The sequence below is a fragment of the Bos indicus x Bos taurus genome, chromosome 3 (assembly GCF_003369695.1).
Source record: "Bos indicus x Bos taurus breed Angus x Brahman F1 hybrid chromosome 3, Bos_hybrid_MaternalHap_v2.0, whole genome shotgun sequence".
NCBI classification, from domain to species: Eukaryota; Metazoa; Chordata; class Mammalia; order Artiodactyla; family Bovidae; genus Bos; species Bos indicus x Bos taurus.
The window spans coordinates 59,330,002-59,347,619 of NC_040078.1; the positions used below are offsets into that span (position 1 = coordinate 59,330,002).

The 17,618-nt window shown below is 41.9% G+C and overlaps 1 protein-coding gene across 1 annotated transcript in view; it reads left to right on the forward strand.

Moving 5' to 3' along the window:
* LPAR3 (lysophosphatidic acid receptor 3) overlaps window positions 1-17,618 on the forward strand; it is an 83,765-nt gene that overhangs the window by 13,463 nt on the left and 52,684 nt on the right. Inside the window, exon 2 of the mRNA XM_027536693.1 lies at window positions 14,157-14,913. Coding sequence (XP_027392494.1) covers window positions 14,178-14,913 — 736 coding nt within the window. The 5' untranslated portion in view covers window positions 14,157-14,177. The remainder of the gene's footprint in view (window positions 1-14,156; window positions 14,914-17,618) is intronic.

A 17,618-nucleotide genomic window follows, 5' to 3' on the forward strand; every position in this document is an offset into this window, starting at 1 on the left:
TCTTTGTTCCAATGCCATGTTTTACTGAGAGGCCTTTGAGAAAGGCTGTGAGCAACGATATTATTTTCTAGTCTTTGCAGTTGTAGAAGCAGTTAACTTTTCTGATCTTCCAAGGCCTCCAGCTTCTAGGTACTGCCCATTTTTCTCCACTTTTGCTTACAAATGATCCTTGCCTGAGCTCATCTCTTTCTGGGAATGCCTTTCTAAAAGCTAGGGCTTCCCAGGTGACTCAGGGGTGAATAATCTGCCTGCCAATGCAGGAGACACAGGAGATGCTGGTTCGATCCCTGGGTCAGGAAGATTCCCTGGAGAAGGGCATGTCAATCCACTCCAGTATTCTTGCCAGGATAATCCCATGGACAGAGGATGCTGATGGTCTGCAGTCCATAGGGTCATAAAGAGTCAGACGCGACTGAGTGAGCATGCACACACACACACACACACACTAAAAACTGTGAGGAGCAGCCATTGCTTGCTCACAGTATGTTTCCTTCCAACACTTGCACCTAGAGCTGCAGGCTTCTTTGGCAGAGAAGCCCCCAAATACAGTGATTTGAAGATGACAGAAGTTTGTTTTTTGTTTTTTTTTTCTCTCTCTTGTTAATAATCCTGAGGTTTGGATTTGAAGGGCTCTTTTTATTTTGTTTCTCCACCATCTACCAGGGTAACGTTTCACAAACTCCCTTTGTTTAAAGATAGATTTCTTTACATCCAGTATGCTGAAGACCAGTATTTTGGTTTGGACTCCACAGATCATGCATTTGTATTTCATAACAATGTCAAATTGTGACAGACATTTCTAGGTGTTTATTCATAATTTCTGTAGTTTTATCTGTTTATTAATGGAAAGTTGTCCCCAGATGACTTTGAGTTGTGCTTCTAGGGCTCTGCCTTGGTCTGAATGTTGAGTGCTGGATCACAGGCCTCTCTGAGCTCTAGTATGCAGGAAGGTGAAAGAGCATGAAGTTGTCGGGCTGCTCCAGGGCTAACCCGGGAGCTGTGCTCTTCATTAACGCTCACAGTCCATTAGCAAGGAGTTAGCCACACAACCACCCTGGCTGTAAGCAGGCTGGGAAATGGAGTGTATTACTCTGTAAGAAAAGGAAGACATGATCTAACAGTCTGTGCCATAGACCATAAAGCCAAGAATGACGAAAGAAATAATTATGAGAGAAGTCACAGGGCAGCAGATAGTCATGGGCAAGTGAGTTGGAAGAACTGTCCTGAGCTCAGTGTCCTGTCACTCAGAACAGGACCTCTTGGATGTGGAGTCTGGGGTTCTGCTGGTCCTTTTATGCAGCCTGAGGGCCACAGGCTGGTAGTGTGGTGAGGTTAACAAGGGGGAAGTTCGCTCAAGAAGGGGCCAAGAACCATTCTCAGGAGGAAATCCAGAAATGAGATACACAGATTTGGCGTTAGAATCCACAAGGCTGTGTTCAAAGTGCTGGGGCAGAGGTGGATCTGATTGCCTGAGATGCTGCAGTAATCAGGATCGGTGGAGCACCGGGAAAGGAGTTATACTAGTCTGTCCTGAATCCAAGCAAAGCCCTGGAAGAGGGAAAACAAAAGATCCTGGCCAATGTGAGCTGGGAGAAGTCTCTCCAATCCCAAACCTCTCTGCCAGCTTGCAAATGCTATGCTACAAACAACCAGTAAAACCCAAGACCACCCTTGCTTTAGCCCCTGCGTTAAAACCTGGTGCTTAAGCCTCAAACTTTGTTCCTATTCCAGCAGCTGAACTGAAGGAAGTTTCATCCCATCCTGCACAGATGCTACCCTCGTGGTGACTTTCTTGTTTATCTTGGAGGCAGTTTGGGAGCTTAGCATGAGAGAGAGAGGACATGAGCAGTGTCAGGGCTTGAGCTAGTTCTAGAGTCACCATATAGAGGAAATAACTTAAGCAATCATAGCTCTGGTGCAAGAAAGTTTAAAGGGAAAAGAAGAGAGACCTGAGGGCCGAGTCTAGGAATATGTACACTCCAAGGCTGATGGAAGAAAGCATGACAGAAATATTGAGGACAGTGGAACAAGAACCAGGAAAGAGTAGAGTCAGAGAGGCTTGGGAGGGGAGTTTCAAAAAGAGAGTAACTCTCTGTCCATATCCACAGTGAAACCAAAGAAAGAGAGAGACTGGAAATAAAGGATTTGTAATTGAATTATTCAGGAAAATTGAGCATATTTTTATTATGTGCTGATTACAGGCAAGTTTCTGTGTCTGTGCTTCAGAGAACAGGGAGACAGAAGGATACCAGCTCTGCCCAACAGGTTTGGAAGTGAGGTGAAGACAAATAAATATTTAATATGGTGTGTTGAATGCCATAGGAGAGGTACCAAGTATTTCATAGTCGAATTTCTTGAAAGAATAGCCTATACTTTCTTTCTACTTCTGTATCACCCAGGCATCATTCAATAAAGTGTGATCAAGTTCTTGCCTCCTCTACTCCCAACCAGCAAACTAAAACTAACCAACACATGAACTAGACACGTGTTGTCCATGCCCATGGGCATGCCCATGATGCCCATGTCCATTGGGCATCAGGTGCACAAATTTAAGTAAGAAACTGGTGGCCTTTCAGAAGCTTGCAGTCTGGTGGTCAAGGCTGACACTGAGACAGAGGCTGCTTCTACAGTGCAGTAACAGGGGAGTTCCCTCCAGTGGCTAAAAGAATCCGAATTTAGTAAAGAGTCACCTTAGGAGAATGAATGTATATATGTCTGAAAGTTCCAGGGGTATACATGTGTATAGGTTCCAGAGTTAAGGACTGCCTCTGGCCTCCCCCAAGTGTGTTTGTATTCATTTTGGAGGAGTAAAGGTGATGAATGCTGGAATAAGACGAGACTGTTGATGGAATGGAGATGAGCTGATTCCCTCCCTCTCCCTCAGTGGCTTAAGCCCCCATGCTCTTTGTCTACTTAGGGACTAAGTCTGGTTCATGTCCGCAGGGCCTAAAAATCATCTGCCATCATAGCATCACCACCATTATAGTATCTCCACCATTTTAGCATCTTCACCAGCCTGCAGAGCTTCTGGGAGAACAGCACTCGTCCAGCAGCCCCCGTGGCTGGCCCTGCCACTGGAAATGCCACTGTGGAGGGTGGATCAGTGGTGCCACCAAAAGGCAGCCCTTGTGGCAATGTCTGCCTGGCCTCAAATCAGGTGGCAGTGCCCCTTGGTTCAGGTTGTCTTTATGCTGCCCCTCTCCACCCCGCCCTCTTCACAGGACCTTAAGGAAAAGTCTGCTGCTTCTTTCTCTCCACTTCTAGTTTCAGACCTGGCTAACCTGAGGCCCAAATGAACACTTCAACCCATGTCATTTATTTCCATGGTATATAAGACCAGGAACTCAGAGCTGGGACTGATGCTGGAGTACACTGCAGGACATCCATGAGGTAGACTCCAGCATGCAGGGATCTGTTGTGCAGTCATCTTTCTTGTATAGAACCCCTGAGGCAGGTGCATGTGTGCTCAGTCGTGTCTGACTGTTCCCAACCCCATGGACTGTAGTCTGCCAGGCTCTTCTGTCCATGGGATTTCCCACGCAAGAATACTGGAGTGGGTTGCCATTTCCTACTGCAAGGGATCTTCCTGACTCTGGGATTGAACCCGTGTCTCCTGCACCTCCTGCATTGGCAGGCAGATTCTTTACCACTGAACCACTAGCAAAGCCTGCATATAACCCCTAACTATGGGCAAATCACTCATTGAACGAATCACTTAGTGTGTGTAAGGAAATTTGCTAGGGTTCTGGCATGACTAAGGGGACATAGGGAACATCTAAAGAATTGTAATACTGGCCCATGCCTTTGAGAATACTGTTTATTCCTCTTTCCTTCTCTGAGAGTTGCTACATTTATAGCTGGAAATATTATGTGTGCTTGATCATACTAAAAGATTTAAGAAAATCTATAGCATATTAACACCTTTAAAATAACACTGTTGTATTATAATGTACTTGAAGATGATATCTGTTTCACTACGTGAGAGTTAATTTGGTATCTGGAGGAGGGGGTTGATCACCTGGTAACTGGGGGAGGGCAGAGTTCATGAAAATCAAGAGATGGTGCAATGACCCAGAGCTGGAAACAGCAAGGAGCTGTTAACACCCCTCAAGCTGAAAGCCAAGGAGAGGGGGAAGGGGAGGCTGCCAGTAACAAGAGGCTGCCTGCCAGGTACTAACCCGGCCAACTCAGAGCAATATGCCAGGGAGTGAGCAGGGGAAGTCAGTGTTTCAGCTCTGCCCCACCTCCTCCTCTTCATCTTTCACTGTACCTCTCAGGGTAGGAGCTGCAGGGCAAGGAAGCCAGGTGATGTGTTCCCAGCAGGGAAAAGAGCAAGTGGAGAGGGTCGGAGAGGGAGCTGGATGGGCGGATGGTTGAAATCAGACACAGCTTTCTCTTGTCTTTTACATGCACTTCTGTGACCTGATTACCTTCATACAGGTGTGCTGTTTTACTTCTCGACGCGCATAGGATGGTAGAGGGGGATGGAATGGGGATGGCTGTGAGACTCCTGCTTTAGTGACCAAACAGTGGTGCTCTCCTTTAGAGTCTCTGAAGCTTTCATTAAAACAACAATTTCCCTCTATAGTCACATGATTTGAAAGTGTGATTTTCCTTTCTGTATCAAATTTCAGGATTCAAACAGGCACTAACCTGGGCAGGCATGCTTTCTAGAAGCAAGGAGGGGTCACTGCAGGTCACTATTCACCTGTTACTGGGAACAGGAGGGGACTATTTGGAACACACCATGTCAGTGAACTCCGGGAGTTGGTGATGGACAGGGAGGCCTGGCGTGCTGCGATTCCTGGGGTCGCAAAGAGTCGGACACGACAGAGCGACTGATCTGATCTGATCTGATCTGATATAGAGCTGGAGATTCTTGAACATCCTTCTCAGTACCAGAGGCAGATTTAGTCACGAAATGGATTGAGCCAGGGAATGAATGCAGTATGTGGTTACGTTAAGACAAGCAGTTTGGGCCAAAATTTTCTCTTGTGAATTTTATAAGGAAAAGAAATCTGATTTTCTTCTTCTGAGAAGTCATTGGCTGTAAGTAGGAACTTTGAAATTTCTCAAAATATATCTTCACAGAGTGACAAAGTTCTTTGTACAAAAAATATCTCTTTCAGGGATGAATGTCCACATTTTAAATTTGGGCATTCTCTCCTCGTTCAAACATGTGATTACATGATGATCTAAGGATCATTTGCTACATAATAGAACATATGGAGTTATATGTAAATATTATTCATTTTAAGCATTCTGATTAGCATCTTTACTTTTAAGACTGCCAAAATGTATGTCATCTGTCCAGCCTAATGAATTAGAGGAGATTAAAATTGTATACAATTGACAGAGTAAACACAGTTAAAGATTTATATTACATGTGGATAAGCTGAGTCAGAGAATTTGCTGATCACGTAAAATCCATGTCTCACCTCTTTTATTTGGTTTAGTTCGGTATGTTTTCAAGTTTGCTTCCTGTTTAACCAAGAGGTTTAAGACAGTCCTCAGTCAGTCATCAGTGACATCTGGGGAACAATACGTTTATTAAACAAGTTCTTGGGTAAAAGCTGTGTGTTTACAGCCTGCGCTTTCATAAATCCACCCACCTGATGGAGAGAGAAAGCAGTGATCGATCAGCTGACATGCAACAGGCGGTCCTCCCTACCTACAGGGCTTAGAAATGAGCCCTGACACAGTCATCTGTTTATTCTGCTGAGCTCTCGGTGCCGTTTCCCCTGTGTGTCACCACTCGAAGCTGAAGATGGCTCGAGGCACGGAAGTTTCTCATTTCCCAGGCGCACCCGGTTGTGCCTGCTCCTCCCGTGTGTCTGCTGCTTGGGGAACACCACTACCAGTAGCGTCTCTCGGTGTACAGCGGGACCTGGGTGCTATGCGGAGAACAGGGGTCGAGATCAGAACAACTTTATGTGCCTGAGTTTACCATTTGCTCTTAAACAGAGTAATGAAACTTTTTAACAGAATTGAGTTTAACTTGCTTAAGAGAAATGGTCTAGTGTATTCAGAGAGGGTAGCAGATTTGTAGTAGCCGTGCGCTTGGCAGGTAGCCCTAATATAAATGTATGAGCTTTACCTGAGAATATCGAGGATCCCAGTCTTCTGTCATGGACGGTATCTGTTTAAGTTGAATCTCCAATAGATGGCTGCTCCTATGTGTTATTTTGCTACAGCAAAGAGTAAAATTACTGCTTATGAAACCTACAGGCTTTATTTATTTTGAAATTGCTGCAGTATAGCAGAGATGACATCCTCTCCCCTCTCTTTTTAAAATCTATTTTAAATATTATTTGCTTATAGGACAATTTCATATTTACAGAAAAATTGACCAGAAGGTTTAGAGTTCCCATGTTATACCCCTACTCCTATTACTAACATCTCCCATTGATATGGTGCATTTGTTACACTTAATGAACTGATATGGAAACATTATTAACTAAATATTTATTTAGTTATTCTCAGATATTAATAATATATAATTATAATAATTGCATATAATTATTATATAATCACATATAATTATGTACTTAATATATTTAAATTTATAAATTATTATTTATAAATATATAAATATACTGTTTATATTATAATTGTATATATTCTATAATAATAAATATAATAATATTCATTCAAATAGTCTCACTTTTTACATAATATTCCTTTTCTGTTCAAGGATCTGAGATACACATTATATTTAGATGTCATGTCTCCTTAGGTTCCTCTTAGCTGGAACAGTTTCTCAGATTTTCTTTGTTTTTGATGACTTTGATGATTTTTGAGAATGTCCTCCTGTTGGGATTTATCTGAGGTTTTTTTCAGATCAGGCTGGTATTATGGGTTTTGTGGGGGTTCCTTGGTAGCTCAGCTGGTAAACAATCTGCCTGCAAGGCAGGAGTCCCTGGTTCAATTCCTGGGTCGGGAAGATCCCCCGGAGAAGGGGTAGGCTACCCACTCCAGTATTCTTGGGCTTGGGCTTCCCTGGTGGCTTAGATGGTAAAGAATCTGCCTGCAATGCGGGAGACCTGGGTTCAATCCCTGGGTTGGAAAAATCCCTTGGAGAAAGGCATGGCAACCCATTCCAGTATTCTGGCCTGGAGAATCCCCATAGACAGAGGAGCCTGGCAGGCTACAGTCCATGGGGTCATAGAGTGGACATGACTGAGTAAGCAGCAGCAGCATGGTTTTGAGAAAGAAGATTACCGAGTAAAGTATCATTCTTAATGTATCTGATCAAGGTTACAGGCTAGCAGTGTGACTGGTCACTGTTGATGCTGACCTTGATTACCTGGCCGAAGTCATGTTTGTCAAGTTTCTGCACTGAAAAGCGGCCCAAACCCTGTCATGCTCTCTTTGGGAAGAAGCTACCATGCACAGTCCACATGTAAGGACTGGGAGAGATGTTCCCCTCCCGGGCAACATCTACATAATTTATTTGGATTTCTTCTGCATGGGAGAGTCATCTCTTCTTTTTCGTTTATTATATTTTTCAGTCTTTTATTTCCATCAGTATGACTAATAGATTTTTTTTGAATACTTTGGGTGATAGTCCAATCCTACTTTACTTTGTTGCTCAATTGGCCTAGCTTTGGCCATTGAGTCCCCCTTTTCTTTGGAAGTTGTGTTCAAAGAGGAGTCATAATTTCTGATGTCCATACAGACCGGGGAGGGGTCGCTACCATGGGACTACCCTTCAGACCACCCTGATTTGCCTGCTCTTGTGAAGTTTCTGTTCCAAGGTGGCAAACACCACTCCTCACACCTCTCATCTAGCAGGGCTGGGAGCCAAGTCTACAGAGGAAAGTGAAAGAGTTCTGAGACCCTAATTAGAGAGTATGCAGCAGCAGAAGCAGCAGCGGAAAGTAATAATGCTCAGTTTGGGTAAACAGGCAAGGTGCATGTGGGCACATGTGTGCTTCATTTAATTCTGCGTTGGACTAGTATCTACTGAGTGCCTACTATGTGCTGGGCATTGTTCCACGTGCTGGGGACATGCCACAATAGCACAAAGGCCCCAGCTTCCTAAGCACATGGGGAGACAGACCATAACCCCAAGTAGACAGTGTCAGGTGGTGAGAAATGCTGTAAAGAATAATAAAGCAAGGGACAGGGTGACAGTGCAGTTGGCAAGGGGTCGGGTGGGGGTTTGGAGACGTGCTCTTTTACAAAGTGGCAGGGAAGGGACTCTCTGATGAGGTGATGTTTGGACAGGAATGAGGTGGCAGAGTGAGCCCTGGGAATATCTAGGGGAAGAGGCTTCTGAGCAGAGGAGCAGCAGTTTAAGGGCCTTGAAATTCATGGCTGAAATGAACCTCGGGGATCATATGTGGAGTTAAAATATCCCATGCTATCCCAATTTTGCCATTAACATGAATTAATAAGAAGAATTTAGTGCATAAATGTGGTTGATTGGCAGGAGTGGTCTCTTTTCTGGTTGTTAGTGTACCAACTAACCTGATCTCCAGCTCCCATCTGGCTGGGGTTTCCAGAGAGGAGAGGAGAGTTCTACACTTGTGGACCACAGGAAACGAAAATGTGCACAGCACCAACAGATCTTGTTTTGGAGGTACCCTGTTTCATCCTAAGGGGAAAAAGAAAGTGTTGTTGAAAGCCAACTAAAAGGCCAGCAGCAACTTGTCTCCCAAGATGTAGTTTGAAATAAGCAGCTTGAGTGGTTTTCACATGTTTTAATTTTCATAATTGTTTCCACATTATGGGCTGGCTGGACAGTGTTTTAGAGAATCAAGTTTGGGAGAGTCTAAATGAAAGCTTTGCTCCTGAAGTTTTCATTTGGATTCTACATATAGACTTTCTAAACCATCATTTTCTGAAGTCTTAAATTACTGAAGTTTAAAGTTGTGGTAATACCTCCAGAGTTTAACATCTTTTGTTTCTGGGTCAAAACTATTCAAACTTGGAAGGAATGATGCTAAAGCTGAAACTCCAGAACTTTGGCCACCTCATGCAAAGAGTTGACTCATTGGAAAAGACTCTGATGCTGGGAGGGATTGGGGGCAGGAGGAGAAGGGGACGACAGAGGATGAGATGGCTGGATGGCATCACTGACTCGATGGACATGAGTCTGAGTGAACTCCGGGAGTTGGTGATGGACAGGGAGGCCTGGCGTGCTGCGATTCATGGGGTCACAGAGAGTCAGACATGACTGAGCAACTAAACTGAACTGAACTGAAAGTTGTGGTAATACCTCCAGAGTTTAACATCTTTTGTTTCTGGGTCAAAACTATTCAAACCCTCTAAACCTTTAGTATATAAAAAAAGAAGAAGAAGAAGAAAGGAAGAAAAAGAAAAAAAAGCCAAGCTTGAGATTTGGCAGAATTCAAGTTGAACAACATTAGTCTTAAAATTGTATTGTGTGGCCTGCTTACTATGAAATTTGAAAGCGTATTTTCAGAAAACATGCCTTTTCCTATATTTCTCAGGGCTTTAAAAACAAAATAAAAAACCTAAAGGGTATTTAGGCTGTCCCAATTTTTTTTTAATATGCGTACAACACAAGACAGTCTTTGAACGTGATTTGATGGGATCATTCTATTTTGGTAATTCTGTGGTTATTGTAAGTATGACTATAGTTCTCGGTCTGTCTGGTATTTCATTGTCTGTGGAGAGAAAATGTAGTGTTGTAGAGAAGCTTGTGAGCCTGGGAGCACAGCTGCCTCAAGAGAAGCCGAGGTCTTCCACTTACTAGCTGTGTGACCTTAGGCGAGGATACTTCAGTTTCCTCACCCGCACAATAGATCATATAATAGTATCTGCATCACTGTGGGTAGGATTAAATAAGAAGACCTACATAAAATGCTTAGTCCAGCATCAGGCACAGAGTAATCATTCAAATATTAGCAATTAAAAATAGTAAAGTCAAGATACTAAGTAACTAACCCAAGAACACGAAGTTAATCAGTGAAATTCTCCAATTGGCATAGTTAGTGGGTGATGTGTAAGTCATCAAAGGCATTTAACTGAACCTCTTCCTTTTAGTGGGAAAGAGAGAGTGTTAAATGGAGATTCATTTGCCCCCTCCACACATGCTGATGCTATAGATGTGAGCATAAAAGGCGAGGTCCCTGGTCTTATGGAGCAGAGAGGTCTAGCAGAGGGGGATGGATAATAAAGACAAAACACACACAAAAATATGTCATAACTGGTAGAGAAAGCAAGGCTCTCTGATAGCGGGAACTGAGGGTTACTTTGGATTGGTTTAGTATCTCTGAGGAGGGGATGTTTAGAATTTATAATAGAATCATATTTTGAGGTTTGAGAGAGGCAAGAAATGGTAAGTTGATCATTTGTTATAAGCTCACTAAGTTTTTGGTAATTTCCAGCTAAGAGAATATGGTGATCTGTTGTTAATATGTACTGGGGACTGTCAACAAGCTGGACAGCTTATGGCAGAGAAAAAAAAATCAGAAGTACTAGTTCACAAACTTCCATTATTCATTTTTGGGACTCTGGGGTGATTGTGTTGGGAATGTTTTATAAGAGAGTTAGAGAACCTCTTGATTTGGCCTCTTGATGGGACCTCTTGATTTGGCCAGTTGTCAGCATTATAAGGTTTTGTTGTTTCATGAAATTTTAAGTAGAAAACCATTTTATTTTCATTATCACTGGAAAACTCTAAAGTGTGCTGTGCTGATAAGAGTAATAATAATGAACATAAGTGAATCCTTGAGGTTTTTCCTTTGAGGATTAATTTTGATTTTTCAGTGTCATAGTTTTCAAAGAAAGGTATACTAAGTAGAATGTGTTCTCCTAAAACAGAATTTGCAAACCAGCATTTAAGAGTCTATTTATTTATTACAAAAAATGTAGACTGTAGAAAAAACTGGAAAGAATTAAAAAATAAAACCCCACAATTCTACCATTCTTTGTTAACTATTTACACTTTGAGTTTTTTCCCTCTTCTTTTTTTTGTCTTTTAAAAGTAGTCCAGACACACACACACACACACACACACATATTTGTGTGTGTTTATATGTTTATATTGTTTTAATTAAAATAAAGTATATGTATGTATACATATTTATGTAAGTACACATATATTTATATATATATACACACACACATATGTGTGTGTGTTTATGTGTGTGTGTGTATATATATATAAATATATGTGTACATATATATATGTATACATACATATACTTTATTTTAATTAAAACAATGGCATATGCTTTTCTTCATATTAATACAGCTTCATAGTAAACATGATTTTCAATGGGTACATAATATTCCATCTTGTGGAATTTTTTTCACTAATTCCCTATATTAATTTTTTAATATTCTCATTGTCTACTTCTCCCGAAAGTAGAATTAGAGCCTGGGAGGTAGGAAACTGTGGTGGGAGTTCTGGTTAATCATGGTTTTCCTGTGGTTTTCAACTTTGTAAGACAAAACTACTTCGCATTCCCTGGACAAATTTTGCTAAAATGTGTCGAAGAATGTGCCATTTTGGTTTTGATGAGGGAAAGTTGAATTTGAAGATTTTTAAAGTTTTTAATAATCATTGTAGTTTTAGGGCATGATGTAATTACAAATTCAACCAAGTTTATGACCACAATAAATGTTAAAAACCTCTTTTAAATGAAATTAGGAAAATTTAGCTTTCTGCTAGTATGTTAATTCCTACATCTTTCTGACATTAATCTTGATAAACTGATGAGTTAAAGATAAGATAATTTTAGGACTTCCCAAGAGGTTCAGTGGTACAGAATCCACTTGCCAATGCAAGAGACTCAGTTTTGATCCCTGAGTTGGGAAGATCCCCTGGAGAAGGAAATGGCAACCCGCTCCAGTATTCTTGCCTGGGAAATCCGATGGACAAGAGGAACCTGGTGGGCTACAATCCATGGGGTCACAAAAAAGTCAGACATGACTTAGAAACTAAACAGCAATAAATATAATTTTTAAATCAGAACTGTATTTCTCTTAGCTATCTAGAACATATAGCAAAATAAAATATATGAAATATTTTTCATTAGTAGAAGGACGCATAGCAATTGCCTACTAAAAAGACACATAATCATTAAAATTTCTCATGTGGTTTTTGGATTTTTTGTCCTGAATTTCAGTATATTTTCAGTACTGTTGAAAGCTACATTTTCTCTTTGGATATTAAAATTGAATTTTACTAGATTAGTGTCTTCCATTCAACTCTCATCTGCTGCTGGTGGGATTAGAAATATCTGTCTTGAGGGCAGTTCAACAACATATACAAGAAACCTTTAAATAAGTTTATATTTGCTACTTCATCAACTAAAATCTATGGATTAATCCTAAGGAAATAATTGGCCAAGTGTGTAAAGATTAATGCATAAGAATGTAGTCTTTCTTGTCAAAGTAAAATATTAGAAACAACTTAAATATCCAACAGTTAGGGATTAGTTAAGTAAATTATGGTATAGTCATACTGGAATATTGTGAAAATTATCATATAGATGCGTAGTTTAAATTTGGGGAAATTATCATGATATAATGTAGATATATTGACCTGTTTTATGAAGTTGTCTGATATTGGCAGTTAGTGGTTGTTCAATATCTTCCAAAGAGAATAGTTTTTGTTTTGTCATTAGTAAAAGGCACTTAGACCCATTTGTATCTTGAGATCATTCCCATTTGTTTATCTGAAGCATATAACATGATATTTTACCTTTCATTATTTATGGCAGAGACACATATCTAATTCAGTAAAAATATCATTATATCATTATACATTAAAATAAAGACTGTCTACAATAAATATCTATTTTGTACTACTTTAGACTGATATTTGATCCCCTTATCCTGATTCTGGATGTGATATTGAGCTTTACAAGAGCCTTTAGAATTTATAAGAGCCTTAAAAGCTGGGGATTTCCATTAAGTTTTCACCTTTAGAGCCAGTTCATTCCCACCAGTGGACTGCTCAGTGCATGTGTCTACCAGGTATCCAGTTTTCCAGAAGAAATATTGCAGCCTTGTTTCTTGAGAGACAGCCCTGGTCATTCTCTCCAGAAGGTAGATTTCCTGGTCTTCGACTCCATTCTCCATTGATTGGACCCTTCACAGCAATGGCCGGATCACTCTGAGGCAAAACACCTGGTCTTCCCAACAAGCACAGATGTGTGGGCATCGATTGAGCCCCTGCCCAGCCCCTCCTTGGTCAGAACCCCTCACTTTCAGACTGCAAGAGACCTCATCCTGAGATTAGTACCTAACTTGTCTGCCTGGTACCCCAGTGTGGGGTCTACTTTCAGACGTGTGTCTGGACATCTCGTCCTTACTTGGCAAGTGCATTATCATACCCTCGGACTCCAGATTCTAGTCTTACCCATGAAGGACTGGTCTTCTGCTACTGGCCGTTACACAGAGCCCAGGGAAGGAAACTGACTTGAAGTGATTCAGGTGGATAATCAAATATGCAAATTCACATTGGTGCAGTTTGGCTTAGGAGAGTATGAAAGAAGTGAACAAGAAGGTAAAAAAGGAGGGCTGAGGACAAAGTTGCCAGCCCTGTACTACGTGCTTAACCATGTCGTCGTAGTTTGAAACTAAAACGTGGCAAAGGTGGATCAGAAGTCTTGGGAAAGGTGTGTGGTCATGTGAAGAGTAACTCAACACCTGATATATTGGCAAGAATGTGCCTGGCATTACCAACTTGCCCTTGATTAATAAACAGAACCTATAAATAAGAAATGAGCTGGAAACCACCGAGAAGTGTTAACATGCTATGCTGTAATTGTTACCAGTATAGAGTGGATTATTGCAAGGTTCAGAATATTTGACTTAGTTTTGCCTCCTGATCATTCATTCTTTCAGCCAGCTAGCCAACCATTCAGTAAATATTGGTCTTGAGACAGCCAGGGCAGATGGGTCCTGGGCTTATCATGATGAACAAAATGGATACAGACCCTCCCTCACTGAGCTTGCACCTAACCTGAGAAACAGACAACAGTGACTGATGTGAGATAAAGGTTGTAATAGGAGGTCGAGGGCCAGGGTCCTGGAGCAAGGGACATTTATACTGGGATCTGAAGGATTAACAGGAGTTGACTAGAATAAGGGGCTTAGCAATGGCAACTGGTGGTTTAGTGATTGATTTTTGCAAAGAGTGACATTTGTTTCTTCTTTAAATTTCTTTCTAGGATGTTCAGTTCTTCTCCACAATGAATGAGTGTTACTATGATAAGCGGATGGACTTTTTTTATAATAGGAGCAACACTGACACTGCTGATGAGTGGACAGGAACGAAGCTTTTAATTGTTTTGTGTTTTGGAACGTTTTTCTGCCTGTTTATCTTTTTTTCTAATTCTCTAGTCATCGCAGCAGTGATCAAAAACAGAAAGTTTCACTTCCCCTTCTACTACCTGCTGGCTAACCTAGCTGCTGCAGACTTCTTTGCTGGAATTGCCTATGTGTACCTGATGTTTAACACTGGCCCAGTTTCAAAAACTCTGACTGTCAACCGGTGGTTTCTCCGCCAGGGACTTCTGGACGCTAGCTTAACAGCCTCCCTGACCAATTTGTTGGTTATTGCCGTGGAAAGGCACATGTCGATCATGAGGATGCGGGTCCACAGCAACCTGACCAAAAAGAGGGTGACGCTGCTCATCTTGTTCATCTGGGCCATCGCCATCTTTATGGGGGCTGTCCCCACGCTGGGCTGGAATTGCCTCTGTGACATCTCTGCCTGCTCTTCCCTGGCCCCCATTTATAGCAGGAGTTACCTCATTTTCTGGACTGTGTCCAACCTCATGGCCTTCTTCATTATGGTCGTGGTGTACCTGCGGATCTACATGTATGTAAAGAGGAAAACCAACGTCTTGTCTCCACATACGAGTGGGTCCATCAGCCGCCGGAGGACACCCATGAAGCTAATGAAGACGGTGATGACTGTCTTAGGTAAGAGGAACCAAGTCAGACATTATTCCCCTTCATTCGGCAAATATTTATTGAGTACCTGCTGTAAAACAAGGCACTTACTAGGTAGTAGGAATGCAGGAGTTAACATGAACAGACACAAACCCCCACCTGCCTGGAGCTTATACTCTAATAGGGGAAGGCAACGTAAGTACTCTGATGGGACAAACAAAATAATTTTATAGTAAATTTTATTATAAATTTTGTAAAATAAGATGTTGAGTCTAATGGGAAAAAATAGAGCAGCGAAGATAAGGAGTGTGCTAAACAGGTACAGTTCGCGATTTAAAAAAAATGTTGTGAGGTACAGCTTCACCTAGAAGATGACCTTGTAGCCAAGATAGGAAAGTGGTGAGGGAGTGAATCGTGTGGGTATGGGGGGATGGGTGTTCCAGGCAAAAGATGGAATGAGTTTTGGAGGCTGAACAGCAAGGAGGCCAGTATGGCTGGAGTGGAGTGAGTGAGGGGGGCGATGAGGTCAGAGAGCTGAGGGGGTGGGGGTGGGGAGACTCAGATTCAATGGGGCCGTGCAGTTACTGTAAAGGCTTTGGCTTTTCTGAATGAGAGAAGAAGCCATTGGAAGGTTTTGAATGAGGGAGTGACATGATCTCACATTTTAGTGGCATCTCTCTGACTGCTGCTTGGAGGAAATACTGTAGTGGGGCAAAAGCAGAGGCTTAAGAGGGCGTTTCAGTGCCCAAGAGAGATGGTCCAGAGAGCAGGACCAGAGAACAGTCTAGACATGGCTGGTTTCTGAATTTTTTTAGATGATAACCTCGATAGGATTTGCTGATGGGTAAGGTACAAAGGAAGATGGGAGGGCTAGGGGAAGGTGAAGATGGGGAAGACAGAAGAGGAGATTTGGGGAGAAGGTGGGGAGTTTGGCTTTGGTCTAGCTAAGTTTAGGGTTTTTTTTTAGACATCTCATGGAGTTATTGAATGAAGCTTTCAGGATTTAGGGGTGGACTGGAGATCTGGGGGGAAAAGTGGTATTTTAAACCAAAAAACTGGATGAGCCCACTGTGAAAGGGAGTGTGGATGGAAGAAAGAAGAGGACCAAGGAATGAGACCCAGGACATTCCAATGTAGGGAAGGTGGAAAGGCAGGAGCAACCGGCATAAAACCAAGAAAAGGGATAGCCAGAAAACCCAGGGGAATACAGTGGCCTGGAAACTGTGAAAAAGAAAGTGTATCAGCAATGTTCATACTCCTGAGAGGTAGAGTCAGACAAGGTCCTGGGTTTAGCAGAGTGGTAGTTGTTTGGTGACCTCGGAAAGGTCAAAACTCAGGAGTTTTGACCAGCTCTCAGGAGTTTTGCTTTCCACTGTGATTCTTGGACCAACAAGACTCATTTGGGTGAAGAATTTTACCTTTGTTTTGTATTCCCTCTGGCAGGTAGCCAGTTGTGCACCAATTCCAGTCCTGTTCCAGGTGACAGGTAGACTTTGTGATGGGTGGACAAACAAAGACTTTTATGGTTTTGCAGGCCTTGACTTCTACATGAGAGAGGCCATTTCTCACCCTGTGTGGTGGCTGCAGCTGTGGGGACCATTGTTGAGAGAGATTCTGGAGTATAGTCCTTTTAATTCCCAATGTGAAGGAACTATAAAGTGAATTCCTGGGGAGCAATTCATAATGGAAGATGCAGGGGATATGTGGTCTTGAATGGGAACCATCAAGATATCTATAGGTCCTGAAACTGCTAGTGTGGTTTGGAGGTCATCAGACATGTAGTATGATTGTTAAAATAATTTCAAACTGAGGATTTATTTTAGATAACAAATATTTATATAGGGTTTAATATGTGTTAAGCACCGTCCTAAGGGTTTTATAGATATTAGCTTATTTAATCCCCTTGGCAACCCTGTGAGGTCAGCTACTGTTACCCCTATATCAGATGAGGAAACTGAGTGGAGAGTTTAAGTACTGTGGCCAAGGTCATTCATTGTTAATGGTGGAACCAACACTGACCAGTTGGCCGTTGAAGTCCACATGTTTATTACCACATTCTGTAACTAGTTTTGCTTTATTTGGACTTTTTACTGGCTTCTTGGTTCTGTCTTCAAGTTTGAATACCTCATTCTCCTTGTAGTGCCTTGACAAGAATGTAGACAACAATAAGAAAAGGTGGAGTCATATTGATCCATGTTTCTACTCTTGAGCTAGAGCTATTGATGTTTTTGGTCTTTATTCTTAGTGTCAATAAACTCTACTTTTCCTACTTGCAAGCATAACCATTTGCTTTGTTGTTGTTGTTCAGCTGCTTAGTCATATCTGACTTTTTGCAACCCCATGGAGTGCAGCACGCCAGGCTTCCCTGTCCTTTACCATCTCCTGGAGCTTGCTCAAACTCATGTCCATGGAGTCGGTGATACCATCCAAAAATATCATCATCTGTCATCCCCTTCTCTTGCCAACAATCTTTCCCAGCCTCGGGGTCTTTTTCCAATGAGTTGGCTCTTTGCATTAGGTGGCCAAAGTATTAGAGCTTCAGCTTCAGCATCAGTCCTTCCAATGAATACTCAGGGTTGATTTCCTTTAGGATTGACTGGTTTGATCTCCCTGCTATCCAAAGGACTCTCAAGAGTCTTCTCCAACACGACAGTTAGAAAGAGTTAATTCTTTGATGCTCAGCCTTCTTTATGGTCCAACACTCACATCCCTACATACAAGAAAAATCATTGCTT